General features: G+C 32.3%; 3 protein-coding genes across 3 annotated transcripts; 1 reads left to right on the forward strand and 2 right to left on the reverse strand.

Moving 5' to 3' along the window:
• The first annotated feature begins 4,757 nt into the window (after positions 1-4,757).
• On the forward strand, positions 4,758-11,167 carry LOC143914662 (uncharacterized). The gene is made up of 6 exons (XM_077434954.1): positions 4,758-5,404; positions 5,575-5,762; positions 5,879-6,025; positions 6,095-6,391; positions 6,469-10,601; positions 10,671-11,167. Exons 1-6 carry the CDS (start codon positions 5,376-5,378, stop codon positions 10,752-10,754), a joined length of 4,878 nt encoding a protein of 1,625 aa, XP_077291080.1. The 5' UTR covers positions 4,758-5,375; the 3' UTR covers positions 10,755-11,167.
• Positions 11,168-13,494: 2,327 nt separating this feature from the next.
• On the reverse strand, positions 13,495-16,521 carry LOC143914663 (sterol O-acyltransferase 1-like). Its single transcript, XM_077434955.1, has 8 exons — positions 15,932-16,521; positions 15,690-15,860; positions 15,473-15,621; positions 15,261-15,400; positions 14,867-15,018; positions 14,669-14,801; positions 14,448-14,597; positions 13,495-14,008 (listed from the first exon to the last, which is right to left on the reverse strand). The coding sequence occupies exons 1-8, from the start codon at positions 16,048-16,050 to the stop codon at positions 13,586-13,588; spliced, it is 1,437 nt and encodes a 478-aa protein (XP_077291081.1). The 5' UTR covers positions 16,051-16,521; the 3' UTR covers positions 13,495-13,585.
• Positions 16,522-17,531: 1,010 nt separating this feature from the next.
• Positions 17,532-23,025, reverse strand: LOC143914429 (sterol O-acyltransferase 1-like). The gene is made up of 10 exons (XM_077434644.1): positions 22,970-23,025; positions 20,985-21,071; positions 20,778-20,917; positions 20,379-20,549; positions 20,149-20,297; positions 19,933-20,072; positions 19,704-19,858; positions 19,489-19,618; positions 18,414-18,560; positions 17,532-18,329 (listed from the first exon to the last, which is right to left on the reverse strand). Exons 2-10 carry the CDS (start codon positions 21,039-21,041, stop codon positions 17,847-17,849), a joined length of 1,572 nt encoding a protein of 523 aa, XP_077290770.1. The 5' UTR covers positions 21,042-21,071; positions 22,970-23,025; the 3' UTR covers positions 17,532-17,846.
• Positions 23,026-23,044: the final 19 nt, after the last annotated feature.

The raw sequence follows: 23,044 nt of genomic DNA on the forward strand, positions 1-23,044 counted from the left end.
TTAATTTCAAATGTGTTCGCTGCCTGCGTTTTTCTGACAAATGGGAACGGGAATGAGAACGAGAACGGGAACGGAAACTGGAATTGAATGTGTTATTATGGCATTGCAACGCATGCCGGGGTTCAGCTAGTTTAATTATAATATTTGACATATGCGAGCAGTACAAATTTGAACTATATGAATCTTTTTTGCACAATGTATGAAATTTTACATGTACATTGTAAACTAAAAATAATGTTTTCGAAATTTTGATTGTGGCAATAACGACCAATTAATGAATGTAATAAGCAGAAGTGGGTGCAAAAATGATGACTTAGTATATGTATGTATGTATAATAAATTATTTGGACGCAGACGATATGCTTTGAGTTATGTGGCATTCGGTGGGAATGGGTTCAGAATGGAAATGAACCCGAAACGGTTCGAAGATAAGCGAAAAGTCTTCGTAGCTATTAATAATAACCCCTCGGCGATAACCTCGCAATCGACATGCGGTTCATAACTGATAAAAACGAAGAAGCAGACCTTTTTTCAATATTTTTTTGGACGAAAATTATCGTCAACATGGAGCCGTATCCCAAGCACCGAGTGTCGTAAGATACGAAAGCAGGATAATTTGTACGACGTGTATAAATCGAAGACTATCGACTAGACGGTTGTTTTTCGCTTCTGTGAGAAGTCGTTAAGATACGTAAGTACCGGTGTTTTATGTCACCCGGATTACAGATAGTGTAATTTGTATATAATAGTTTGGATACTTCGAAGAGAGACGGGTCGTAGGTTGTTTGTTATCTTCAGAAAGGATAACACAAATATGATTAGGTGCGAATGTGTGTTTGAAAAATAATTGTTGGTCAATTATGTAAGTGTAATGTATAATGCATATGTTCATATGTATGTACGAGTAGGGTTGACTACAGGGTGTATCTGAGGGACTTGCGCATGCTCAAGAGGGTGGTCCATCCAGGATGCTGTCATCTCCTGATTTGCCGTCGGCATCCTCCAATGGGAGGCTTCGATTGTTAAAAGTCCGGTTCTGATTGGTCCGTTTTGGATTGCATAACAAATGAGAATTTTCGGAGCGTGCGCCTTTTCTTTGACCCTTTTTCTTCTGCGAGTCCTTTGATCGTCTAGTATTCTCAAACTGTGCAAGGATGTTTTGGATTGTAATTTTATTTCTCGTAACACATGATGCAATCTGTGATACTACGTACAATGCTGTGAAGTGGAAATTCATGAACACATATGATTTTTTATATGCATTTATAAGAAAAGAAGTAGGGAAAACTACATATAATCGAGGTTCATACTTACTAGTTCGTTGCCCATTTGAATTATAAATAAAAAAAATAAGAACAATGTGAAAACAAGAAATATATTTTGGGCCATCAAAAATTGTCCCTGTTTACTACTTACTGATAGCATTATATTAATTTAGAATCAATTTTTTTTTTTTAATCCAAATTAGAATCAATTTGTTTTTAGCCAGCAGTTTGGCTTAATGGTAGCGTATATATTTAGGAACCACTATGATCACTGGTTCGATTTGCCAATAAACTGCTGGTTAGATTTGGGGGTTTTGTGACTTCAAATCGATCGTTTCTCTATCAGAGTTTGGCAATTTTATCTGATTATTGTTGAAACGCTTCCTGAAAATTGTTAATAGATCATTTCCTGTTGTCGCAAAAATCTATGTGTATAATTTGTAGAAATTATGCACAGAAATCTGAAATCTATAATTTCGTGTTTATTATGTGTATAAAATTTTAACAATAATTGTGCACAAAAATCTAAAAATAATCCATAGATGACTCTATGATTATTATTTCTGTACTTAATTAATTATTGTATTCTACGTATTCCTATTGTATTCTATGTATTATTGTATTCTAACCGTTCTTGTACACTCGTCGCATTGGAGCGATCTGTAATGACGAGTGTGCATTGATTGGTTGTAATAAAAATAAAATAAAAATAAATGGCCAACGACTGACGACAGTAATGTTTAACTACATGTAAATACGCTAAATAATGTATATAAATTTATATACGGAATTTTTCGATAGAGAAGTCAATAAAGTTGATGAGTTCAGAATTTTGGCATTTCATTTGTTTACATTTTTCAAAATTTAAATTCATAACAATTAATTTAAAACATTAAGAAAATCCAGTAAGTATACTAATCAAACATTATTTGGAAGTACCTATAAGAGTGCTTGGGCGAATGAAGGCCATTTTAAAATAAAAAATGCCACTGCCTAAAGAAAAAGATCATCGATCAATGTGTTTTGCCATTGATGACGTATGGATGTGAAACTTGGACATTGAACGCCAAACTTTTAGACAGAGTCTAATGCACTTAAAGCAGTATGGAACGCTGTATTCTCGGCATAAAGATTAGAGATAGGAAACGCACTACGTGGGTGAGAAGTATCATATGATATGTATAACAAGGCTAGTGGATATAGTGGAAAGAGCGAAGAGATTGAAATGGCAATAGGAATAAATTTAGATATTATAATAAAAATTATTGTGTATAAACTAGCAAAGATGTTTGTTCTCGTTTTTATTATATTACATATTGTTACATATTACATATGTATATCTACATAAAAATTAAGATTTCCGATTAAAGAATACAGGATTACAAAGGAAAAGTTTCTAAAACCTTGACGAGGATAATCCGACAATTCACTTATTATTATCATATGTATAGTATTTACATTACCAGTTAATATTAATGTTAATGTAGAAAATGTCATAAATAAATCATTTAAATTTACAATAATAAATTATTGTACATAATAATTTACAATAATAAATATTTTTTTAAATAAATAATAATAATAACACTGTTCGACACGAAAAATGGTTCAGAGACGAGATATAACTTTTCTTATAGATCTATGCCCAGTGAATACGAATCTGGTAATAAAAAGTGTTGATTGGCTCGAGATTCGCAGATATATGTGTTTTTTAAATCGCGCGATTTTTCTATATATTGGTGTTGTTCGGTCGATTTCTCAAAATCTGTTAATTTCCTGTTCAAAATGAATATTGGAATTTATAGTCGGGTATTTTATCTTTCATTTGTAGTACTTTTCAGCTTTAAAATCTCTCTAAATAGTCGTCCAGTTCAAATCAAATGTCAAAATTATGTATTTTTACTTGGGATTTTTTTCCACTGTTAATACTCTATTATATTGAGTATTTTCTATTGAAACATGTTTATTAGGATATTGTTCTGGCCACACTATTTTTTGTTTTCGTTTAAAAGGGTTAATTGGATGTGTGCTGAATTTTAAATCTGTAAATTTACGAGCAAATTCGTATTAGTAGAGCACGGATTTGTGTTTTGTTTCTCAAATATGTTTTAAGTCTTTTCAAAGTTGAAAACCTTCTTTCAGCTGAAGCTACGCTAACTGGTAATGTAAATAATATGCATAATAATTAATGAATTGTAGTGTAAACGAACGAATGTCAATATTGTCAACTCAGACGAATAAATATTAAATGAGCTCGATTCGTCTTGCTCGTCCTTTAAATAGTCGAACTTAATCCTTTTGTCTGATTTTGACTAATGTAGCAATAAAGAAATAAGTTCGTTTATTTTTTTATATACATCTAATCTTTCTTTTTGTGAATTTCGGAATTTACGTTTCTTATCTAATTTGCTTTGCTTTGACTGTCCAGCTGCTAACAAAAGGACAACCATTTTTTACGTCGCTACAAAAATATTTTAAATCAATATATAATTTTCAAACGGTAATAAAATTTAGGGGGGGTGCGATTGCTGCCACCACCCCGCTCCCTCTGGATCTGCCATAAGTTCCCCTTGTATCCTACTCGCGCACATTGAGTAAGGCTGCACGACAAAAAGAGAGAGAATTTCACCACACGCCACTGTTAACATATCACTTTTAACTTGGGCAGTAATAGTAATTAACTGTAAGATTTTCGTGTTTTTACTAAAAATCTTTAAAAATAAAATAAAAAAAAACCATAAGACTTTCTATTGAGGTACATGTAGCTGAAAATGTTCTATATTATATAAGCTTTCAACCCTTAAAGCTTTTGCACTTAGCTTCATAGAACCTTAGAAGTTTATTAATGATTAATCTACTAAAAGGTTGCCTAATACAATTTTATTTGATCAGATCATAATCAATTATTAAACATATTAAACTATAGAAAACTGTGGAACTCTGAGGATTTTTATAAATTCAGAATCAACAAAATGAGCGGTGAAATACATGAACGACTAGTAAAGGTCTGTTCATACCTAGTCAGCACGTAACGACTTCAGTAGGTATCCGGCCGTACGAAAAGTATTCTTTGGTACATTTTGTATGGGTATATTCATACCAACCGTCACGTTTACGCCACGGCAGGCTTACAGCAGTACCCGACATTTCCTGTTCATACCTTACAGCAACATCCGTCAACGTATCGTATCCGTTTTTTTGGCCATCGTGGAAATATACACGCGAATTACGTGCCATGAGTCTGCCGCTTTGCTGTTTTGGACCAATTATCGATAGTGACAGTTGACAGCTGTTCAATCTTTCGACATGGTTTTGGCGCAAATATTTAAAAATATTAAAAAAAATTTTGTCCATCATCCACAAGCTCCTTATACAGTGTTCAAAACTCTCCTTCGGTTTTTCTATTTTTTAACATGGGATGCACATCAAAACGCCTCCGTGCTTTTTTATTACGTTCTTGAGCTTCTTCTTTCAACAAAAACGCGATTATACATAATTTTTCGTTCGATAAACGCCGAAACATTTTTGCTGACTTGTATTCTGACGCGTAGCTACGAATGCACGTGTATGCATTCATATTGTAAGTACCTGACAATACGAGGTAAGCAATATTGCGCCGTATCGTCATGGCCTCTAATGTATAAGTAAGCCGATTTTGCCTTGCACTCGGCCAAATTGCTGTAAACGTGACGTGACCGCGACGTGTATGTAGTTTTGAATAGAAATGTAATAAAATGACATATTTGAAACGGAGTCGTGCAGTGCTGAAGCCGTGCAGTGCTGTTAAGTATGAACAGACCTTAAACCGTTTCTTTTTTGTTAATGGGGACTTTTAAATCAAATATAATTTTTAAACATATTGCGGCCAAATAAAATATAAAAACATATTGTATTTTAAGATAAAATCATAAAGAAATAAATCTAAAATAAAAATGTAAAATTAATAATTGGTGTACGTTTGTTTGGTAGAATATAAATGGATTATGGCCAAGTTTTAGGTAATGGAGAGCCGTCAAGTGGGTGGTTGTGTTTACATTTATCTACATGTCATTATTGACTGTTTTGCATGGATTGTTTAATAATTTGACACATACTGGTGTTTAATTCACAATGGCTGCACGAAGAATAAGGAAGAAAAGGTATTGTGGTGTAAATTTGACTATCTGTCAAGTTTTCTTTGGTCCATTTTAAGGTTATAATAAGCTGTCATTTAGTCTAATAATGTGTTAGGATCTTTATTCACACATTCTATAGAAAAGTTTGTTGTAATAGTAGCCAGTATCATAAGTTTGGATATATGTACTTGCAGCAAAACTAGAATATATGAACAAGAGAGACGAAATCGTATCTGTAAGGAATTCACAGCTTTAGTAAAAATCTTACCATCAACATCCCCATCTTCATCGAGAATCCTCATATTACAACAGTCTGCTAAATATATAAAAGAGTTGCAGTTGAAAAATGAAGAGTTGCTAGAAAACGATAAGAAGAGTAAAGGTAATTTTGAAACGTATCATATTACATACATAGTTGATATTAATTTGATTATTGTATTGAACTGTAATTTTTTTGCTGAACTAGTGACTTTTTTGATGGTTGATTAATATTTTTAGAACAATGTATGCAATTAATGCAATTATTGAAAGATGCGGATATAACAATACCTTCCTCAATACTACAACCTTTGAAGATTGAAGTCGATCATGCAAGTCTTTCGCCTTCAAGTATCGTACATGACATAACTAACAAGATTCATCAAGGTTTCTATCTCAACATGAAGTATTATAATATTATATTTTTACATTTACAAACATCTTTTATTTTTTCAGATGAAGGTGTTCAATCTAAAAATAATCATGATGATCATGATAATGATATGGTATGTGAAAATGATAGTTCGCTTAAAATTTTACCGCTAGCAAATTCTGATAGTAATACTGACTCAATTGAAAGTAAGGAGAAGGTAAATCTTAAGAAAATACCGAAAAAACGCATAAGAAAACCTCATACAATCAAAAAGAAGAATGCAAAAAAGAAACTTTCGAACTCAAAAGTAAATAATACATCCGTATCAAGTGCACCTTGTCCAGCCAATGTATTGCAAAAAAATAGTACTATTAACAATGGTTAGTTCCCATGATCTTTGCAAACTATTTTTTTTTATTTTTCTTGTTATAATCTAAAAAGATTTGTTTTATTTTAGTTTGGCTCACAAACAGCAGTTTGAATAGTTCTATGATGATTGGCAATACATTACTTCCTATAATGCCAATGGCATCACCAATTGTTATGCCTGCAGTTCCTCAGCCGCAGACTATTTTCTTAGTTCAACGGCCTGCTCACACAATGGTCAAAGAACCAAATTTCCCATTCATTAAACAAGTTATTCCCATACCTGGCCAAGATAGAACATTTTATAAAACTTATTCAAATATTTACGGAATGGATGTTACTCAAACAACTATGGTTAATAAGGTTCCTATATCGGCATTTACTAGTTCTAGCGCATTATTGAAATCTAAGACTCCAAAAAAAAAACCCCGTACAAAGAGAGTCACTCAGAGAAGTCACCGAAGATTGACAAAGTCACTAAAATCAATCGAAACAGTTAAACCACCGTCACCGCCTTCAGAAACCAATAAGGAAAACATTGCAAAACCAGATAATACTCTAAAAGTTCCAGTAATAGAGCCATTGAATAAAAAATCTTGCGAAGAAAATGTTAAAAGTACTGAATCTTCTGATAATAAAGATAAAAATATTGAGAATAAGAAAAATAATAAAATTGAATCATACCTACAAGGTAAAAGTATAGAAATAAAAGATCAAAGCATATCTACGTTTAGTAATGATGTATCTGGGGATCATAATCAAACTGTAGGTACTGTAATGAATTCTATGAAAGATAGTAAAATTGATAAAGAGAAAAACAAACTTGAAATTAGTATACCGATGAATGATACGTCTGTAAGTGAAAATAGAATACTTGACACCGAAACTGCTGCTACTAATTCAAATTTGGAGGAATTAAATATCACTCCAAAAAAATCCAAAACGGACAATGTTGAAAATTTAAATATTACTAATGATACATTTGTTAAGACTTGCAACACAAACATTCCTATTGAAAAGAATGGCACTACTATTAAAGAGGAATCGTGTAAAGATGTGAAAAAATTAGATCCAAGTAAAGAAAAATATGATGGAATTATTGAAAGCGGAAGCAATTTAAGCAGACATACATGTGAATCGCTTAATTCTGAGAATATACATAGATTACAAAAAAATAAAATTTCAACCGGGAGCAGTAATGCAATAGGTGCTTCTGAAATAGCAGAAGACATTTTGGCATCATTTGGGGGTCCGTCAGAACAAACATTACCTTCATCACCATTAGCCTCATCTCCATTGGCGGCTTCTCCGACAGCTGCATTCTTGCTTGCTTTCCCGTTAGTGTGTTCCGGTCCTCGCCCTGATACACCGTTGAATGATAACTTACAAACACCTAATATTTGTTCATTAGACAACTTTTCGTCATTCTTCTCATCGAAAGAACCAACCGCAAATCATATCCCCTCCAATTTGTTTCCAGATTGCCATTCTAAACCAACTTCTCAGTTTCCATCCGGGAAGTATAGACAAAATTGGCTGTCCAATTCTGGAAATAGTCAAAATTTTGTCAAAAATTTATTCACAGACGTCGGCAACACTTCGAAGTATACCAAAAGTACTGAATGTTTAAAATCATCAGAAAAACCTCAAGAAAAATTGTCCGTGTCATCTTCAGCTTGTGTATTTTCAGATACTCAATCCATTTATCAAAATACAAAACCTATCAATAGTAATGGCCAGTATTCGATACCGGAAACCATGTACAATTATGATCATGCAATATTGAATAATTCTAAAGAACATGTTAAAAATATTGATTTTATGAATCAGAAAGCCAATTTTAATTTTGTAACTAATGCTGCACAAAGTGTGCCCAAGAGTAAAAATTCAAACGTAAATAATACTTGCACATCTGTTGCATCCGGCTACATTGAAAATATTCCATCAACTGTTCTTTGTAATAATAGTAAAACTTATAATTATAATGTCATGTCAGCAGCTTCTGCCGGAGATGTTTCCAATTGCAAACGAAGTCAAACTAATGATAATTGTATGAAATTGGTTTTACCAGGAGTAATTCCTGAATATTCAACATCAACAAAATCTATTGATATACCTTTTAGTTTTCCTACTCAATCAAAACCAGTGTTTCCTAATTCTTCTAATATCTACACTTCGTGTAATACATATAATCCATTCAGTTCCGATTATAGTTCGAACTCAATGAATTTGGGAATACACTGTGGTAATAGTACCATTAGAACAAAACCATCCACAACTTACATCCCAGATTTTAATTCTTCCAATATTTATCCTCAAAATTGTAATGTTTGGTCCGACGATCAAATGGAAATCGACGCAACTAAAATAGATTATAATAGACGACTGAATCTTCCGATGCCAATAAACCAAAGTCAAAGTCACAATTCCGATTTTTCAACTGAGATAAGATTCCCCCCTCCAGTAATTACCAAGAGTTTCAGTATTAAGCAAAATAATATATCTGATGTTGCCAAAGCTGTAAAGACTAACAACAATAAATGTCCAGCTAAAGATATGAAGTATTCGACCGATAACAAAACCAAATCTGAATTTATAAATCAAAAGGGGCCAGTAAATTGGATGACATCTGACGTTGGGCAAAACAGTGATGTTTTCTATCCAAATTATAAAGAAATTAAACACGAGCAGAATTCGCTGTTGCCTGGAAGTAGTCAAGCCTGCATAGAATCCGGTGTCAAAAAAGTAGACGTTTTCGACCAACCATACTTCCCATTGCCTCCTAGTGGTTATGTGTCACAAGTGGCGAGCGAAGATAATCAATTTACGTGGTCGCCATCTAAGTTGACGACATTTGGAGACAGTTCCTCACTGGCTCCGTGCAATCTGCCTACGTTGGTCGGTGATTTAGCTCTGAGTATCGGCACTGAAAATAAAATGCCATATCAATCGCTATCTTCAGATCAAGATTCTTCGACTAAAGATCGTAAATGTGCGACGCAAAAGTCTAAAGATATGTTTGCAAACAAAACCAACTGTTCTCAGAATGTCGAGATGAATTCATCTAACGGAAATGGAAACTTTTTATCAGTCAGTCAATTGATGGAGAGAGGTAAAATGGAAACGAATTTAATGGAATCAGGTTCTAAACCTTGTATGCAAGACAATCATAAAAGAATCATACCGGACAATCAAGATAGACAATTCAACGCACAACTCTCAACTGGAAATAAACCGTACGAATTGATCAGTCATTCAGTGCCGACGTCAATTTTTTCATCAGACAATTATTCAGTCACACAACATATTGACAATTCTTTGAACACTTCGAAAGATTCTCACTTCAATGTAAAACTAGATTCAAATACAAAAAATATAAATAAAAATAATTATTCTACGGAATCTTTGCTTCAAAATAATAGCACAAATTATCAACATATGCGCAACAAACAAAAGTCGACCAACTATACCCAAAAGAGCTATGGGGATAATACAAATTTTCCTATACCAAGCAATCAATACATCCCTTCAAATCATCCACTGCAATTCGACAACTTTCCTCAAAATCAACAATACGTTAGCAACACTTTCCCATACAGTAGTTCAGCTGTTACTATGAACTCTACATTTTATTCATCAGCCAACTTCATGTCTTCAAACACCACTTCTGCGCCGAATTATATAAACAGCGGATTCTCTGTAGAATTTGGAGAGTTTTCGAACAACTTAACCGATAACATATTTTACCCTACGAAAGTTGAAACTTGTAAACCGAAATTAGACGTCGATAATCAGGATCCTTCCAAGTACATGTACAATTCGAAAGCTATTCCTCCTAGCAAAGATTTAAACTCCAAAGCCAAAATTGAAGTGTGCAACAAAAAGGATTCAACGTCGCAGAACAAACGTCAGAAGAAGCACAAAAACACATATTCAAACAATTTCGGACTACCAGACAGGTGTTTCGGTTCTATAGCGAATCAGGTCAATTCACCAATAGGATTCGACGACTCTTTCTTTGGATATGTTTCGTCTAGTCAAATGCATCCGTATCCTTCTCAACCACCTTTATTATCGAGCATGCAACCGACACCACAACAGAGTCAAAAGATTAACTTTCCTATTAAGCCGGGATCGAACGTCAACATGTCTAGCTCTCCGAATCCCGTGGGTACTAGTTTGACAAACTTCAATTTGAGTACCATCTTTCCAGAAATAAACAAGGTAAATTGTTTATTGTGATCTTTTCAATGTTTACGTCTTGGACTGTGTTAAATTGTGATGTTTTTTCAGCGTCCATCCGCAACGGGCTTTAACGAAACTCAACATCCTCCATCGCATCTCGCCAAAACGCTACCATCAGGATTGTATCATTAATCATTAATATAGTTAGCGGAATTTACAAATAATTTATATTTAACGCGTTCAACCCGGTGTGTACTATCGGTGGCCTCGCAGATAGTGCTATTGCAGACTATAATTTTACGGTTCCACTTCATTGAGCACCCCAACACTAAAATTCCTATAAAATTCTAAAGATTTAGGGACAACTCATTATATAAAGTGATTTAATGCCGTCACGCGTAATTGGGTGCCGATACACGTGGGCAAATGTATGAAATCATGCGCCCGGCTGAATGTGTTAACATTTGAAAATAAGTTTGTACATAAAGTTTACATTGTACCTGATTAGTTATTTATTTTCGATTTTAAGTATTATGAAATACCAATTTGTATATAATAAATAGTTGTGCAGTATATTATTCTGAAATAAATTAATTTATTTACTGAATTTGTTTTCTCTATTAAAATGTAAAGAAATACAAATGTGTATATGTAAATCAATTAAAAGCACAGTGGAAATCATTTATTTTAACCCTTTGGCTGCTACGAGGTTTTTCAATGTCCAAGCGAAAAATGCTAACATTTGTAATTACTTTATAAAAAAATAAATATAATATATTTTTTTACATACTTGCTTCGCCGAACGCGCGTAATTTTTTTAATACTTTATATACATTTTTAAGAAGCAGTTGTGGATTCGCGCTCTCTCTTTCTGTCTTGCTTTTACATGCGTGCGTGCGAAAGAGATACCTACATATATACACTAAATAAGTTTTGACGATTGTTTCCGACGCATTATTTTTTTCAATAATCTATTTTTAGACATCGATGTATTTGTCGTTGTTAAAACATGCGATACATTTGAAACAGGTAGCGGTCTTTCTCTCTTTCTTTCTTGGTTTTAATTGTGTATGTGTGAGCGAGACACACAAGGATGCGAAGTTTCTAATAATCAAATAATTTTTCAACATGTATCATAAACATTTTGTATGCATTTCAGTTGCATTTGATTGATTGCACGAATTCGTGACGTCTCGTGACCTATATAATTGAAAGCGGATTTCTATTGTTTTTTGCCATTTATTTTAACTCTGCAAAATGATATCGGACAGTGAAAGTGACGAAAGCGAAATAATAGCTCCTCGCCGAGGAACTCGACAAATCAGCAGCTCTACTGATTCTGAAAATGAATTTATCGACAATAATCAATTCCCAAATAATAACTCCTTATATGACTTTGACAACGAACCCGAAATTTACTTTGATGATGAACCCGAAATTGAAGAGTTTTTAAAAAATTGATAAATATTTATAAAGCTTGATTGAAAAATAAATATAAATACGTATATAAAAAAAATGTTTCGTGCCACTGATGCGCTGGCAAAGAAAGTAATGAAATACGACAATTAATGACGTCAACAACGATCGTCGTAGCAATCTTCGCCGATATCAAAACAACGATTTATCGTTGTTGTAGCAGTCAAAGGGTTAAAAACGTCAAATATGAAAAGTAGAATATTCTGCTCTTGACAGAGAAATGTAATATTAATAGAAGTGGCTTTAGTTGTTCTTTTGTTGTCAAGTGACATTCTGTCCACGGACAGATCTAAATAATTTTAGCATCAGTCGTATTTGACGCTTGGTGCTCGACGTATGTCCGATAAAAACTTCTCTGTTTGTTTATATTACTCGCAAGATGGGCGGCATCGGTAAAAATTGCACAATACATTCAAAAACACACAATAAACAACATGGGATACATTTTTATAAGTAAATTGATCCGATTGTATTCCGTGCGATGTAGCGTATTTATAGAGATGTACCGCGTAAAATTGACAACAATTATTTATTCGTAAGGGCCCCTCTATTCTTATTACATCTCTCTGGCTCTTGATGAAATGCTATGTTATTTCGTATATTAATTAGGGGTACCGAAAAGTAATTAAAATTCTTCGACGAGCTCTTCCGCAATAACACAAGTTTTGTTATTATGTTGAAGTTATTGTTGTAAATTTATTGTTTCTGTTTAAAAAAATAGTAATTTCTACCCGAGGAAAGATGTCGAGACCAACGATAGAGGAAGGTCACTTGCGTCATTTTATGTTGTTTATGTTAGACCAAGTAATGAAGGCAAACAAGTCAAAAACAAGGCAAAAAAAAAATCACTGATACTTACGGGGATATTCTGAAAGTAAACAAGTGTCATCGGTGGTATAAACAATTTTAAAATGGGAATAGTGACATCATGGAGATCGCACGAGTTTAAAAATTAGATGATATCCTGAGGTCAATGGTGGAATCAGATCCTCGTCGAACCATCGAGGAATTATCGTTGAAGATTGGCTGTCCAATGTCTATAGATCAGGATCATCTTCGTCGCATAGGAAAATTACACAGACGGAATTTGGGAATATTTTCATTACATACCTCCTTTACGTTTCACTTACGATTACAATTCAGGAAAAAATTTACCTCTTATTCGATCGTTTTCATACTTTGCCATATTGCTCATTTTGGTCATCAATATAAGTAAATGGAGCCTCCGCCATTTCGATAGAGATAAAATATCGTATAAGAAGCATTTCAGGTCCGAAGATTTTTAATTTCGGTGACAGTTGGTAGTCATTAATTTTATACATAGATGGCGGTGGTAAAAAAAAATATTGGTGTTTTTATTTAAAATAATTATTTTATATACAAATTATTTTTGATTACTTTTCGGTCCCCCTAATGGATCTATTTCGATCCTCATGGTTAGGCGTATTTAAAAGTTAAAATAAAATAACATTGATCTTTGACTATTTTTATTTATAAACATATCACATACATATATCACAATTATTTAATATTTATGGTATACAAATTTAATAGCAAAACCACGACCGTGGTATAAAAATGTCTAACATCTTATTTTCCACAATTGAAGGACAATTGAAGCGAGCGTAGTACTCCATGGTGTAGGTAGTCCAAATTATTCCGTCTCCCATTATCCACGTAATCCAAAACAATATGTTTCCCGCACTGTGGTTCATGTATTTCTCCACTAGCGTGAACAAATAACCAGGGATCAAGAAGTTGAGAGACAACACAGGGTAAAAGTATCCCAACGACACAGATAGAATTATCTCGTGTACGGCCGCTGAAATGAAAAACACTGTTATGGCTGCCAGTAGCCGATTTTTAGTGAATTTGACGACGTCTTTATATATATATGCATAGAGCCAATCTTGTACGACAATGTTCCATGTGCGATAAAAGCTGCTATATCCTTTTTGATTCCACCAATCCTGTTGAGAATTTCAGTATTTTTGATTGTTATTTATGGGTTTGGTGCAAACGATCGACAAGCGCCAGACAGACTGAACCACAGATTAACTGGATGGCTGCTTTAAACGCAATTCTCGACTTCACGAATGATAGATTGCACATCAGATGACGACTAACCTTTCGATGTGCACAGATGCAATTATTAAAATTGAGTTGGATCTTTCTGGCGAGCTTAATAAGGCAAAATTCGGAACTAAAGTATCAGAAGCACAGAACGTATACAGGGTAGGTATGCCGGGACTTCGGGTAGATTTCGCTTAGTGTAAGTGCGAGCAGTGCGCACGCATAAGGTACACGTGTCGTTAATCTGTGGTTCAGTCTGTCTGGCGCTTGTCGATCGTTTGCACCGCATCGGTTATTTATATGTTTTATATAAAAAAAGTAAACAACGGAACTCACGGTATAGAAATATCGGTCTGCAAATGTTAACATCTCGGCGAATGCGTTCAACCAGCAATGCAATAGCAAATAAAAGCAAAATACCATTATGATGAAAGAAGGAAATACAGAACTAGAGTATAGCTCAGCTCCCTGTTTCATATCTAAAGTCTGAAATAATGTTATATCAATAAAATATGTAGCTTACACACTTTTTTTCAATATCGGTCGAGGAATATTACCTGATTTCCAAATTTCCCAATGTTTTCCCAATGTACTGATATGTATTTTCCAAATAAAAAGTTTAAAAATATAATACAAGCAAATATTTCAGTGAAGTATATTATGACCTTTTTCCAATTCGTTTTTTGAGTTCTGTTGTATAAAAAAATATTTTAAAAAATTAAAATATTGTTATTGTTTCAATGCTTTTTTCTTACCTGGGATAAGAGTCTCTATAAATTAACGTTGGTGCGAAATGGTAATATAAGTAGGCTGAATATGGAGGAAAATCAACGGTGGATATTTTGTCGTTCATATACCGCGGAGAAACTACTCTAATGAAAGAATGAAATTTCATCATAATTCGTACCTGTAAATATATTAAAGTATATGATTAAATTCTTTTTTTTTAAATTTAATTTTACAATTGAAGGGCTCGGGACAAGATAGTGTCAACCATCATTTTGGTCCAAATTTTCCTGAATATGCCATCCTATGTAAAATGATTAATTTACATAGATGGCATATTCAGGAAAATTTGGATCAAAATGATGGTTGACACTATTTTGCCCCGAGCCCTTCAATTGTACAATATGAATTAATTTTATTTACTGCTTCCATTGTGACGGCTAAGCTCGAAGCAGGAGGAAGGTTGTATTTGATAATTACCAACGACGTCACAGTTATGTATATGATTTGGAATATTGTATATGCTATTATCCAAACATAGTCATATGCATTGAGTTGATTTGCTGTATTTAAAATATTTTAAATAAATATATTATATTAAATTTATACGATTATGCAAATAAAGTAATACATACAAACTTTAACGAAATAACAACGACAATTTGCCCACTGTTTGTATATAAAATAAAATATTGTTGCGAAAAATTGCATGCCCAACCATATGCCGATTACAATGTGCAATTTTCCGAATCCGATTATTATAAATCTAAATTCGTTGAATATACTGAAAAAGAATGTTTATGTTGTATTTAGTTAGCAATTTTTTATTGATTTAATTTTATTTTGACATACTTTCCAGAGCTGAAGATTTGAGATGCGAACGAATTGATAAAAAATATAATAAGCATCGAAATAAAAACACGATATAGAGAATTAATATGCGGAATTTCGAACAAATCTGTTAGAACCGAGTTTCTCGGTAAAAAAATCTTCTCGTTTTCACCATTTTTTCTCTGACTCTCCCTGTAAATTTAATCGTACTTATTTATTTACGAAAAGCTTAGGTTAAAAAAATAAGTAATATAAATTAATACCTTTTTTTTGAAGTATGTATTCCATTAAATACTGGTGGAAAATTATCAGTTCGATCACTGATGTCAATGTTTTTATTCGTACGGTTAATTAGAGTTTTTATTTTTTCATTGTTATTCATCTTGAAAGCTTTCTTTAATATTATATATCATAGAGTTTTTAAAAGTATTAACGGACTACGTCGAATATCACAGCACTGGCACTTTGATCCTCGATGTTTGTATTTGTACATATGTGCTCTCTGATATACTGTCTGGTTTTATCTGAATTGAAATTACTAAAATTGACGCATTACTATATACTAAACATCATAATAACGTGTTGTTATTGCTCCATTTTTATTATTTTTGTGAAATGAAATCTGTTTTGTATAATATGTCAATAATATTTAGGATAACATGGCAATTGATGTATTGCATAATTTATAATGAATTTAATAATATCATACGTTGAAAAAACGTAAAATGATCTTGATTAGAATAATTGTTGCTTCTTTGCAGTTTGTATCGGTAAACGGATTATTCCGCAAAAAGCGATGTCGCGTACATTACTATGGGTTTGGTGCAAACGATCGACAAGCGCCAGACAGACTGAACCACAGATTAACCGGATGGCTGCTTTAAACGCAATTCTCAACTTCACGAATGATAGATTGCACATCAGATGACGAGTAACCTTTCGATGTGCACAGATGCAATTATTAAAAAGGTAATTATTAAAATTGAGTTGGATCTTTCTGGCGAGTTTAATAAGGCAAAATTCGGAACTAAAGTATCAGAAGCACAGAACGAATACAGGGTAGGTATGCCGGGACTTCGGGTAGATTTCGCTTAGTGTAAGTGCGAGCAGTGCGCACGCATAAGGTACACGTGTCGTTAATCTGTGGTTCAGTCTGTCTGGCGCTTGTCGATCGTTTGCACCGCATCGCATTACTATATATAGATAAAATCTCGATCATGAAACATCAGGCACTAAAATTCTCGTTAGTACAATATTTCGCATGATTGATGGAGTTTTTGGGTGCCAGATGTTCCGTAATCGGGATTTTAGTGACGAGCGCGAGATTGCTTTTTGCGGAATAATCACCGAACCGTTTGTATCATGTCAAAAACAATTTTATGTACTAACCTGCAAATCAATTTTAGCCTTGTGTTGTAAACAAAATCATGCTATATTATATTTATTTTGATTTCAATTATATAAATAAAAAAAGTTTTTCATAATAATTTATTATTCATAGTTATGTACTACTACAATTAAATATAATCATATATATAATATCGCTATTTTGTGTGTCTGTGTGTGTATCTGTGTAAGATAACGCTCGCCGTACTATAATAGTCATTTCGATTCGACATATACATATATGTACGTCACAGCTAAAACACTGGCAACAGAACGTATAGTATAATATACGAATATAATAACGAAAGAAAAAAAATTTCAAGATTGATTAAAAAGTCTCTGAGAATTTAGCGCCATCTATTGAAAATTTATTTAATAAATTAAGGTCTTCTATTGGTGTTTTTTATATTGTTTATATGTAGGTAGGTAGGTCGTTTTTACTTTTTTTTCATATTAAACACTTAAATATAAATATTAAATTAAATATATTTATTTAAAAATTCTACCACATGCGGATCGAACACAAGACCGACAAGTTTCTTTTAATTTTTTTTATTTAATAACTTAATATGCCAAAACCCATGTGATGATTAGAGGTAGGATAGCCAAGGGGCCGCTCATTGTTCCATTGTTGTAAATCCTTTGTAAAAAAGGTTCGGCAAACCTTTAACAATGCATTTACAACAATTTGATGATATTTCATCGGGTACAACACTACTATATTATATTTACAAAACAGTAGAAATTTATGGCAATGTACATAAGTATCATCAATAAATGAAAATCCTTTTATTATGAAACTGAAGAATCTGAAAATGGATTTTGAAATTCCCAATCTGGTGTCAGTATAATTCTTTGGCAGAACCACGAGCGAGGTATAATCAAGTCGTATGCGTTGCTCTCGATGGTCTGCGGACAGTTTTTTCTAGCAAAGAACTCAAGACCGTAGGCCAGCCACAAAATGCCATTGCCAATAGCCAACGTGAGCCACATTACAATGTTTCCCGTCGTAGGATTCGCATGCTTTGTGATGAATATCAGCAAAACGCCGAACATTCCAAACAACACCAAAAGCACCGGGTAGAAGAAACCCAACGCAAAAGTCACTATGATCTCGTGAAAGAGTGCCGACGTTAAGAATACACAAAATGTAGCCAACATCCTGTTCCCTGATAATCTGAAGATGTCTTTGTAAATGTAAGTGTACAGCCAATCATGAACGATCATGTTCCACGTGCGGTAAAATCCCCCATAGCCGGTTTGATTCCACCAATCCTGAAATTGGAACGTATTGTAGTAACACTGTGTTTTAGTTTTGTTATAAAATTGCTGTTGACATCACATTGAATAAACAAATACCAAATAGAATCTTCTGTCGCCAAAAGTGAGGATTTCAGCAAAGGCATTATGCCAACAGTGTAGTAATAAATAGAAACAGCATAAGTATGTCAATAAGGCTGGTAGCATTGATCCAAATAAAGCTAACACTAATTGTTTCAATTCCACCTGTAATTTTATAAAAATATTTACAACCATGAATATTAAAGGTCGTGGGTATTTGTAGGTACTATATCTGCGAATTAAGGTCTGTTCATACCTATCCAGCACGAACCGTATCCTGTAAGTGCGGATAGTATTCTTTGGTACATTATATGCACGTATTCATACTCCATTCGCGCATGCGCATTTACGCATTCATGCGCGTCCATATATAATGTACTAAAGAATACTGTCCGTACTTGCTGGATTCGGGTCGTGATGGATAGGTATGAACAGACCTTTATTGGCTATTTGCAGGTACTATATCTGCGACAGGCGCAAAGCCTTCTGCGCATGCGCGTGAACTTATAATCCGATTATAATTGCTTACATTTAATTTATGCTAGACTTGTTTAATCAATCGTTCATTATACATGAGGCAAATAAATTTCGCACGTTATTATAATAGATTTATATCATTTGTGTTATATTTTTTGACCATTGTGGCGCTTTAGGAATTCCTGTTATGCCACAATGGTCTGTTTAGAATAAATAAATAAATAAATAAATAAATAAATAAATATCATTTAGCTAGTTCGCGGCTTGTACTTGTATGTAGGTATTATACGTTGTATATGATAATAATTTTCTAACAATTAATAATATTAACTAATTTGGATTATATTTTTTACTCTACGTTACTTTACGAGTTTAAATTTTAAGAGGTTTAAAACTTAATAATTTTGAATTCTAAATTTTAAGAGGTTTAAAACAAAATTTTAACAGTAAACACACTGACAGTGACAGTTCACGCGCATGCGCAGAAGGCTTTGCGCCTGTCGCAGATATAGTACCTGCAAATAGCCACAACCAATATTAAAAGCTGAATTTGTATATGATATGTTTTACAGATCAGGTTTGTACGCAAGTAAATGAGATAATAAAAGTTACTGACCTCTGACGTCTGTCCAAAAGTTCCAAAGTTGTGAACCAGAAATCGTTCACTGAGAAAATTTATATAAAATATAATTGCTGCAACTTCAAACAGCATTGTCACCACTTTATTCCATCTTATATGATTTGTCCTGTAAAATTAACATCAAAATGTACATACATAAGTGAGTTGTTTATTCAATACAATTTGAAAAATCCTTGATATTTTGATGATACCTTGGATATGAATCTCTATAGATAAGCGTAGGTGCAAAGAGGAAATATAAGTAACTCGAAAACTCAGGCAATGGGATGTTCTTTGATTGTGTAATGTCTAATGCTCTTGGAGATGCAGTTCTTATAAATGCATGAATTTTCATTAACATTCGTACCTGAAAAATAATATCGATTCAAAGATAATAATAATGTTAAATTATAAGTCATTGTGATAATATTGAAATTGTACCGTTTCAATGAGAACTATCAAAGCCGAAGCAATTGGTAAGCCGTTGATTATTACTGCTCTTATCGGCAAACAAAGAAAGAACATTTGGAACAGAACGTGAAAACATAAGCAAGAAATGTCCCAAATCTTCAATAGTCCAGCTAATAATTAAACATGATACATTCATCAGTTAAATTATATTTTTGTTAGTTAAACATTTATAATTCTAGTACTGACGTTTATTCAATAATGTTTTTCTTGTGTTGGCCCACTTTTTTAGTAATGGAAATGGAAGCAACGCTACAAATTGCATGCAAGTCCATATTGTCATTGCCGTGCTGATTTTGCCAAATCCAATGGTTATCAATCGAAATCCCATATTGATACTGAAAATTATTTATATTTATTGCCAAACTCAGTTTCATTCAAATTTATTGTAAGTTTAATATATTATTTATAATAGTAACCTGCCGCTACTGATGAGATCGTAGATTGTAGTATTTAAAAATAGTAATATAAGTATAACCACAAATATGTTATATATTGTTTTTATGTGTGTAATATTCAGTAAATCAGTCAATAGAGAATCTCTAGCTACAAATACTTTATCTGATAATATTTTCTTAGTTGGTTGATCGCTGAAAATATTTATTTCGGTAAGAAATGTCATGCGATTATAATTGGAACATTTTATTAGATATTGTTGGAGTTCTTGTGTACTCAAAATACACTTAAACTCGGCCTAAGTTCGTCTGCACTCATAGTTTGATAACGAACGGTCAAAGGGTAAAAGGGTTAAATGTTTATTGTATTTGAAATTTTATTTGTAAATATATCTGATTGTTTACATAATTCAGAATACGTACGATTTCTTCTCGGGCAGACCATTTTTTATAGAATTGTTATTTTGTATATCAGAATTTTGTTGTAATATTTCTTTGAGAACTTTATCTGAAACTGTTCTTATATTTTCTTCCAATTCTCTTTTAAAGTTAGTGTTAATAAGCTGAAACGTAAAGCATAATTAATACATGTAAAATGATATTATTTCACAAACGCATTAGTGGACTTACATTTTTAAATTTTTCTTCGAAGTCCTTCATTTTTAGATTGTTATGATTTTCTTCCATTGTTATATATGACTTTAAGCCTTCATGTGTCTGAAATGTGTTACTAAATTAATACTAGAGCTATTACGAAATTCAACATAAAGAAATACTGTGAATTTATGACAAATGTATGCACAATATTTTATTTAAACATTGTTGCTTAAGGACAACCTTAGAAAACAAACTCGTTTGACCAAGTGAATGTAAATATGAATTTCGGAATGTTTTACTTTACAGAATATGCGTCAATGCCATTGAATATTTCTATTTATTTTTTCTTTTACTATACATACATATACATATGTATGTAATATTTGACAAAATATTTTGCTAGAGCGTAACGCAAAGAAGGAAAAAGTGCTTAAATAATCATAATTATTTGCACTACTCGGACAATACTAGAGCAAAGCTATCGTCAAAAACATAATTTGGGATCTCAAATTAGTCCGTAAGACGTCGAAAATATTAATTCCCCACTAATGTTAAATAATTACGCATTATTTCTAATGTATCTAGTTTCTTGATGATTGAAATCGATTCCCAATAATTATGAGCATATTTAAGTCAATATTGATGTCATTGCAAAATGGTCAACAAATTGCGCACAAATTTTCAAATATGTTGATTTTTAAACGGGACAGATTTTTTAAAATGTTTCATGAATTCTATCATTTAATCAACAGACAAAACAATAGTCGATAATGATATAATATGCACGTTATTTGTTAAACAGATTTTTCCCATGTCTGTTAGATAATATCATAGCAAATATTCGATAGTGTAATTAATAAGACTGATTAATAGATAGTATATGTATTAGAAAATGTTGAATATTGATATATTTATTAACAGTTGTAATTTACAAAGTTTAAATCGGCGTGCAATGACATCTTAAAGTGACTGATATAAGTTGTAATTGTATTATGTATTTAATATTAGAAAACAGCTATCGTTGAATTACATATAGATGGATAATATTATATTTGTAAATATGTACATAGATGGACCGGATACATATGTATATGAATGTGTATGGATGAATTCAAATTTAAAAAGTGATCGTTTTTAATGCACATATATGTAATATGAAATATTTTTGATGAGATATGTATTAAAATTTATAAAATATTATGTTTAAGATATTTATTTATACATATTTTTGGTTATAATATAGCTTTTTCATTTCAAATTGACCATTTTCCTTTCAAATTTATTCTTTTTGATTTTTAATTGACCCTTTTTTTCATTTCAAATTGTATAAGATAATAATTATTAATATACGGTTTGTATGCAATTTTTCAAGGAATAATATTTATCACAATTTTATATATGTTATATATTATATCTTAACCATACTAGCACACTTGTGAAGAGTCTCGGTGATTACAACAAAATGTCTATACCATTCAGGTATAAACACAGATTACCTAAACACAATCTGCTTTAGGTCATCGACTTTAGACAGTCTTTAATTAATATTATGTATTAGATATTAAGGATTGTAAATAGGTTGTTGAGCTGTTTTTCCTATTATGCTGTAGATTAACATTAGAATAATATAATACTATGATTACTAACCAAATTAAATTAAATTGTAAAATAGAAAATGATCAGTAGATCAGTAGCTATTAAAATAGATATAAGATGTATTGTGAACATAATTTCGTAATAATAAAAAGCTTTTAAAAATCAAATATTATATCTGATATTACGTTACCTTTACGTGATTTTAAGAAAATTTGATAACATGTAATTTGTGAATATTTACTAATAATATACATATTTGTATTGTCATAAACTAACATCTACTGACTGAATTAAAATTTAATAACATTATATAATGAGGTGACTGCCTTTTATAAATGTTAACATAAATTGATAATTAGTTTTTAAAAAAAGTAAACTGATATGAAGCTTGTATTAAAAGTGAAACTATTAGATAAACTTACAAAACTAATCTGTGTTGTACAGACAACGCGTCTGTCACGTATGGCTAGTGATTCGTCTCTATGAACGAGTTTATC

Source organism: Arctopsyche grandis, chromosome 7, assembly GCF_051622035.1.
Source record: "Arctopsyche grandis isolate Sample6627 chromosome 7, ASM5162203v2, whole genome shotgun sequence".
Classification (NCBI taxonomy): domain Eukaryota; kingdom Metazoa; phylum Arthropoda; class Insecta; order Trichoptera; family Hydropsychidae; genus Arctopsyche; species Arctopsyche grandis.

Bases quoted from the DNA above. Each gene is read 5' to 3' on its own strand.
- LOC143914662 (XM_077434954.1), top strand. From the start codon at position 5,376: ATGGCTGCACGAAGAATAAGGAAGAAAAG. The intron at 5,405-5,574 runs GTATTGTGGTGT...ATGTACTTGCAG, and splicing joins CGAAGAATAAGGAAGAAAAG to CAAAACTAGAATATATGAAC. The intron at 6,026-6,094 runs GTTTCTATCTCA...TTATTTTTTCAG, and splicing joins AACTAACAAGATTCATCAAG to ATGAAGGTGTTCAATCTAAA.
- LOC143914663 (XM_077434955.1), bottom strand. From the start codon at position 16,050: ATGAATAACAATGAAAAAATAAAAACTCTAATTAACCGTACGAATAAA. The intron at 15,861-15,931 runs GTATTAATTTAT...TTAAATTTACAG, and splicing joins ATACATACTTCAAAAAAAAG to GGAGAGTCAGAGAAAAAATG. The intron at 14,009-14,447 runs GTGAGTTCCGTT...AATTCTCAACAG, and splicing joins CAGACCGATATTTCTATACC to GATTGGTGGAATCAAAAAGG.
- LOC143914429 (XM_077434644.1), bottom strand. From the start codon at position 21,041: ATGGAAGAAAATCATAACAATCTAAAAATGAAGGACTTCGAAGAAAAA. The intron at 20,073-20,148 runs GTCAGTACTAGA...TTTAATTATTAG, and splicing joins AAAAACATTATTGAATAAAC to CTGGACTATTGAAGATTTGG. The intron at 19,859-19,932 runs GTACAATTTCAA...ATTATTTTTCAG, and splicing joins TGATAGTTCTCATTGAAACG to GTACGAATGTTAATGAAAAT.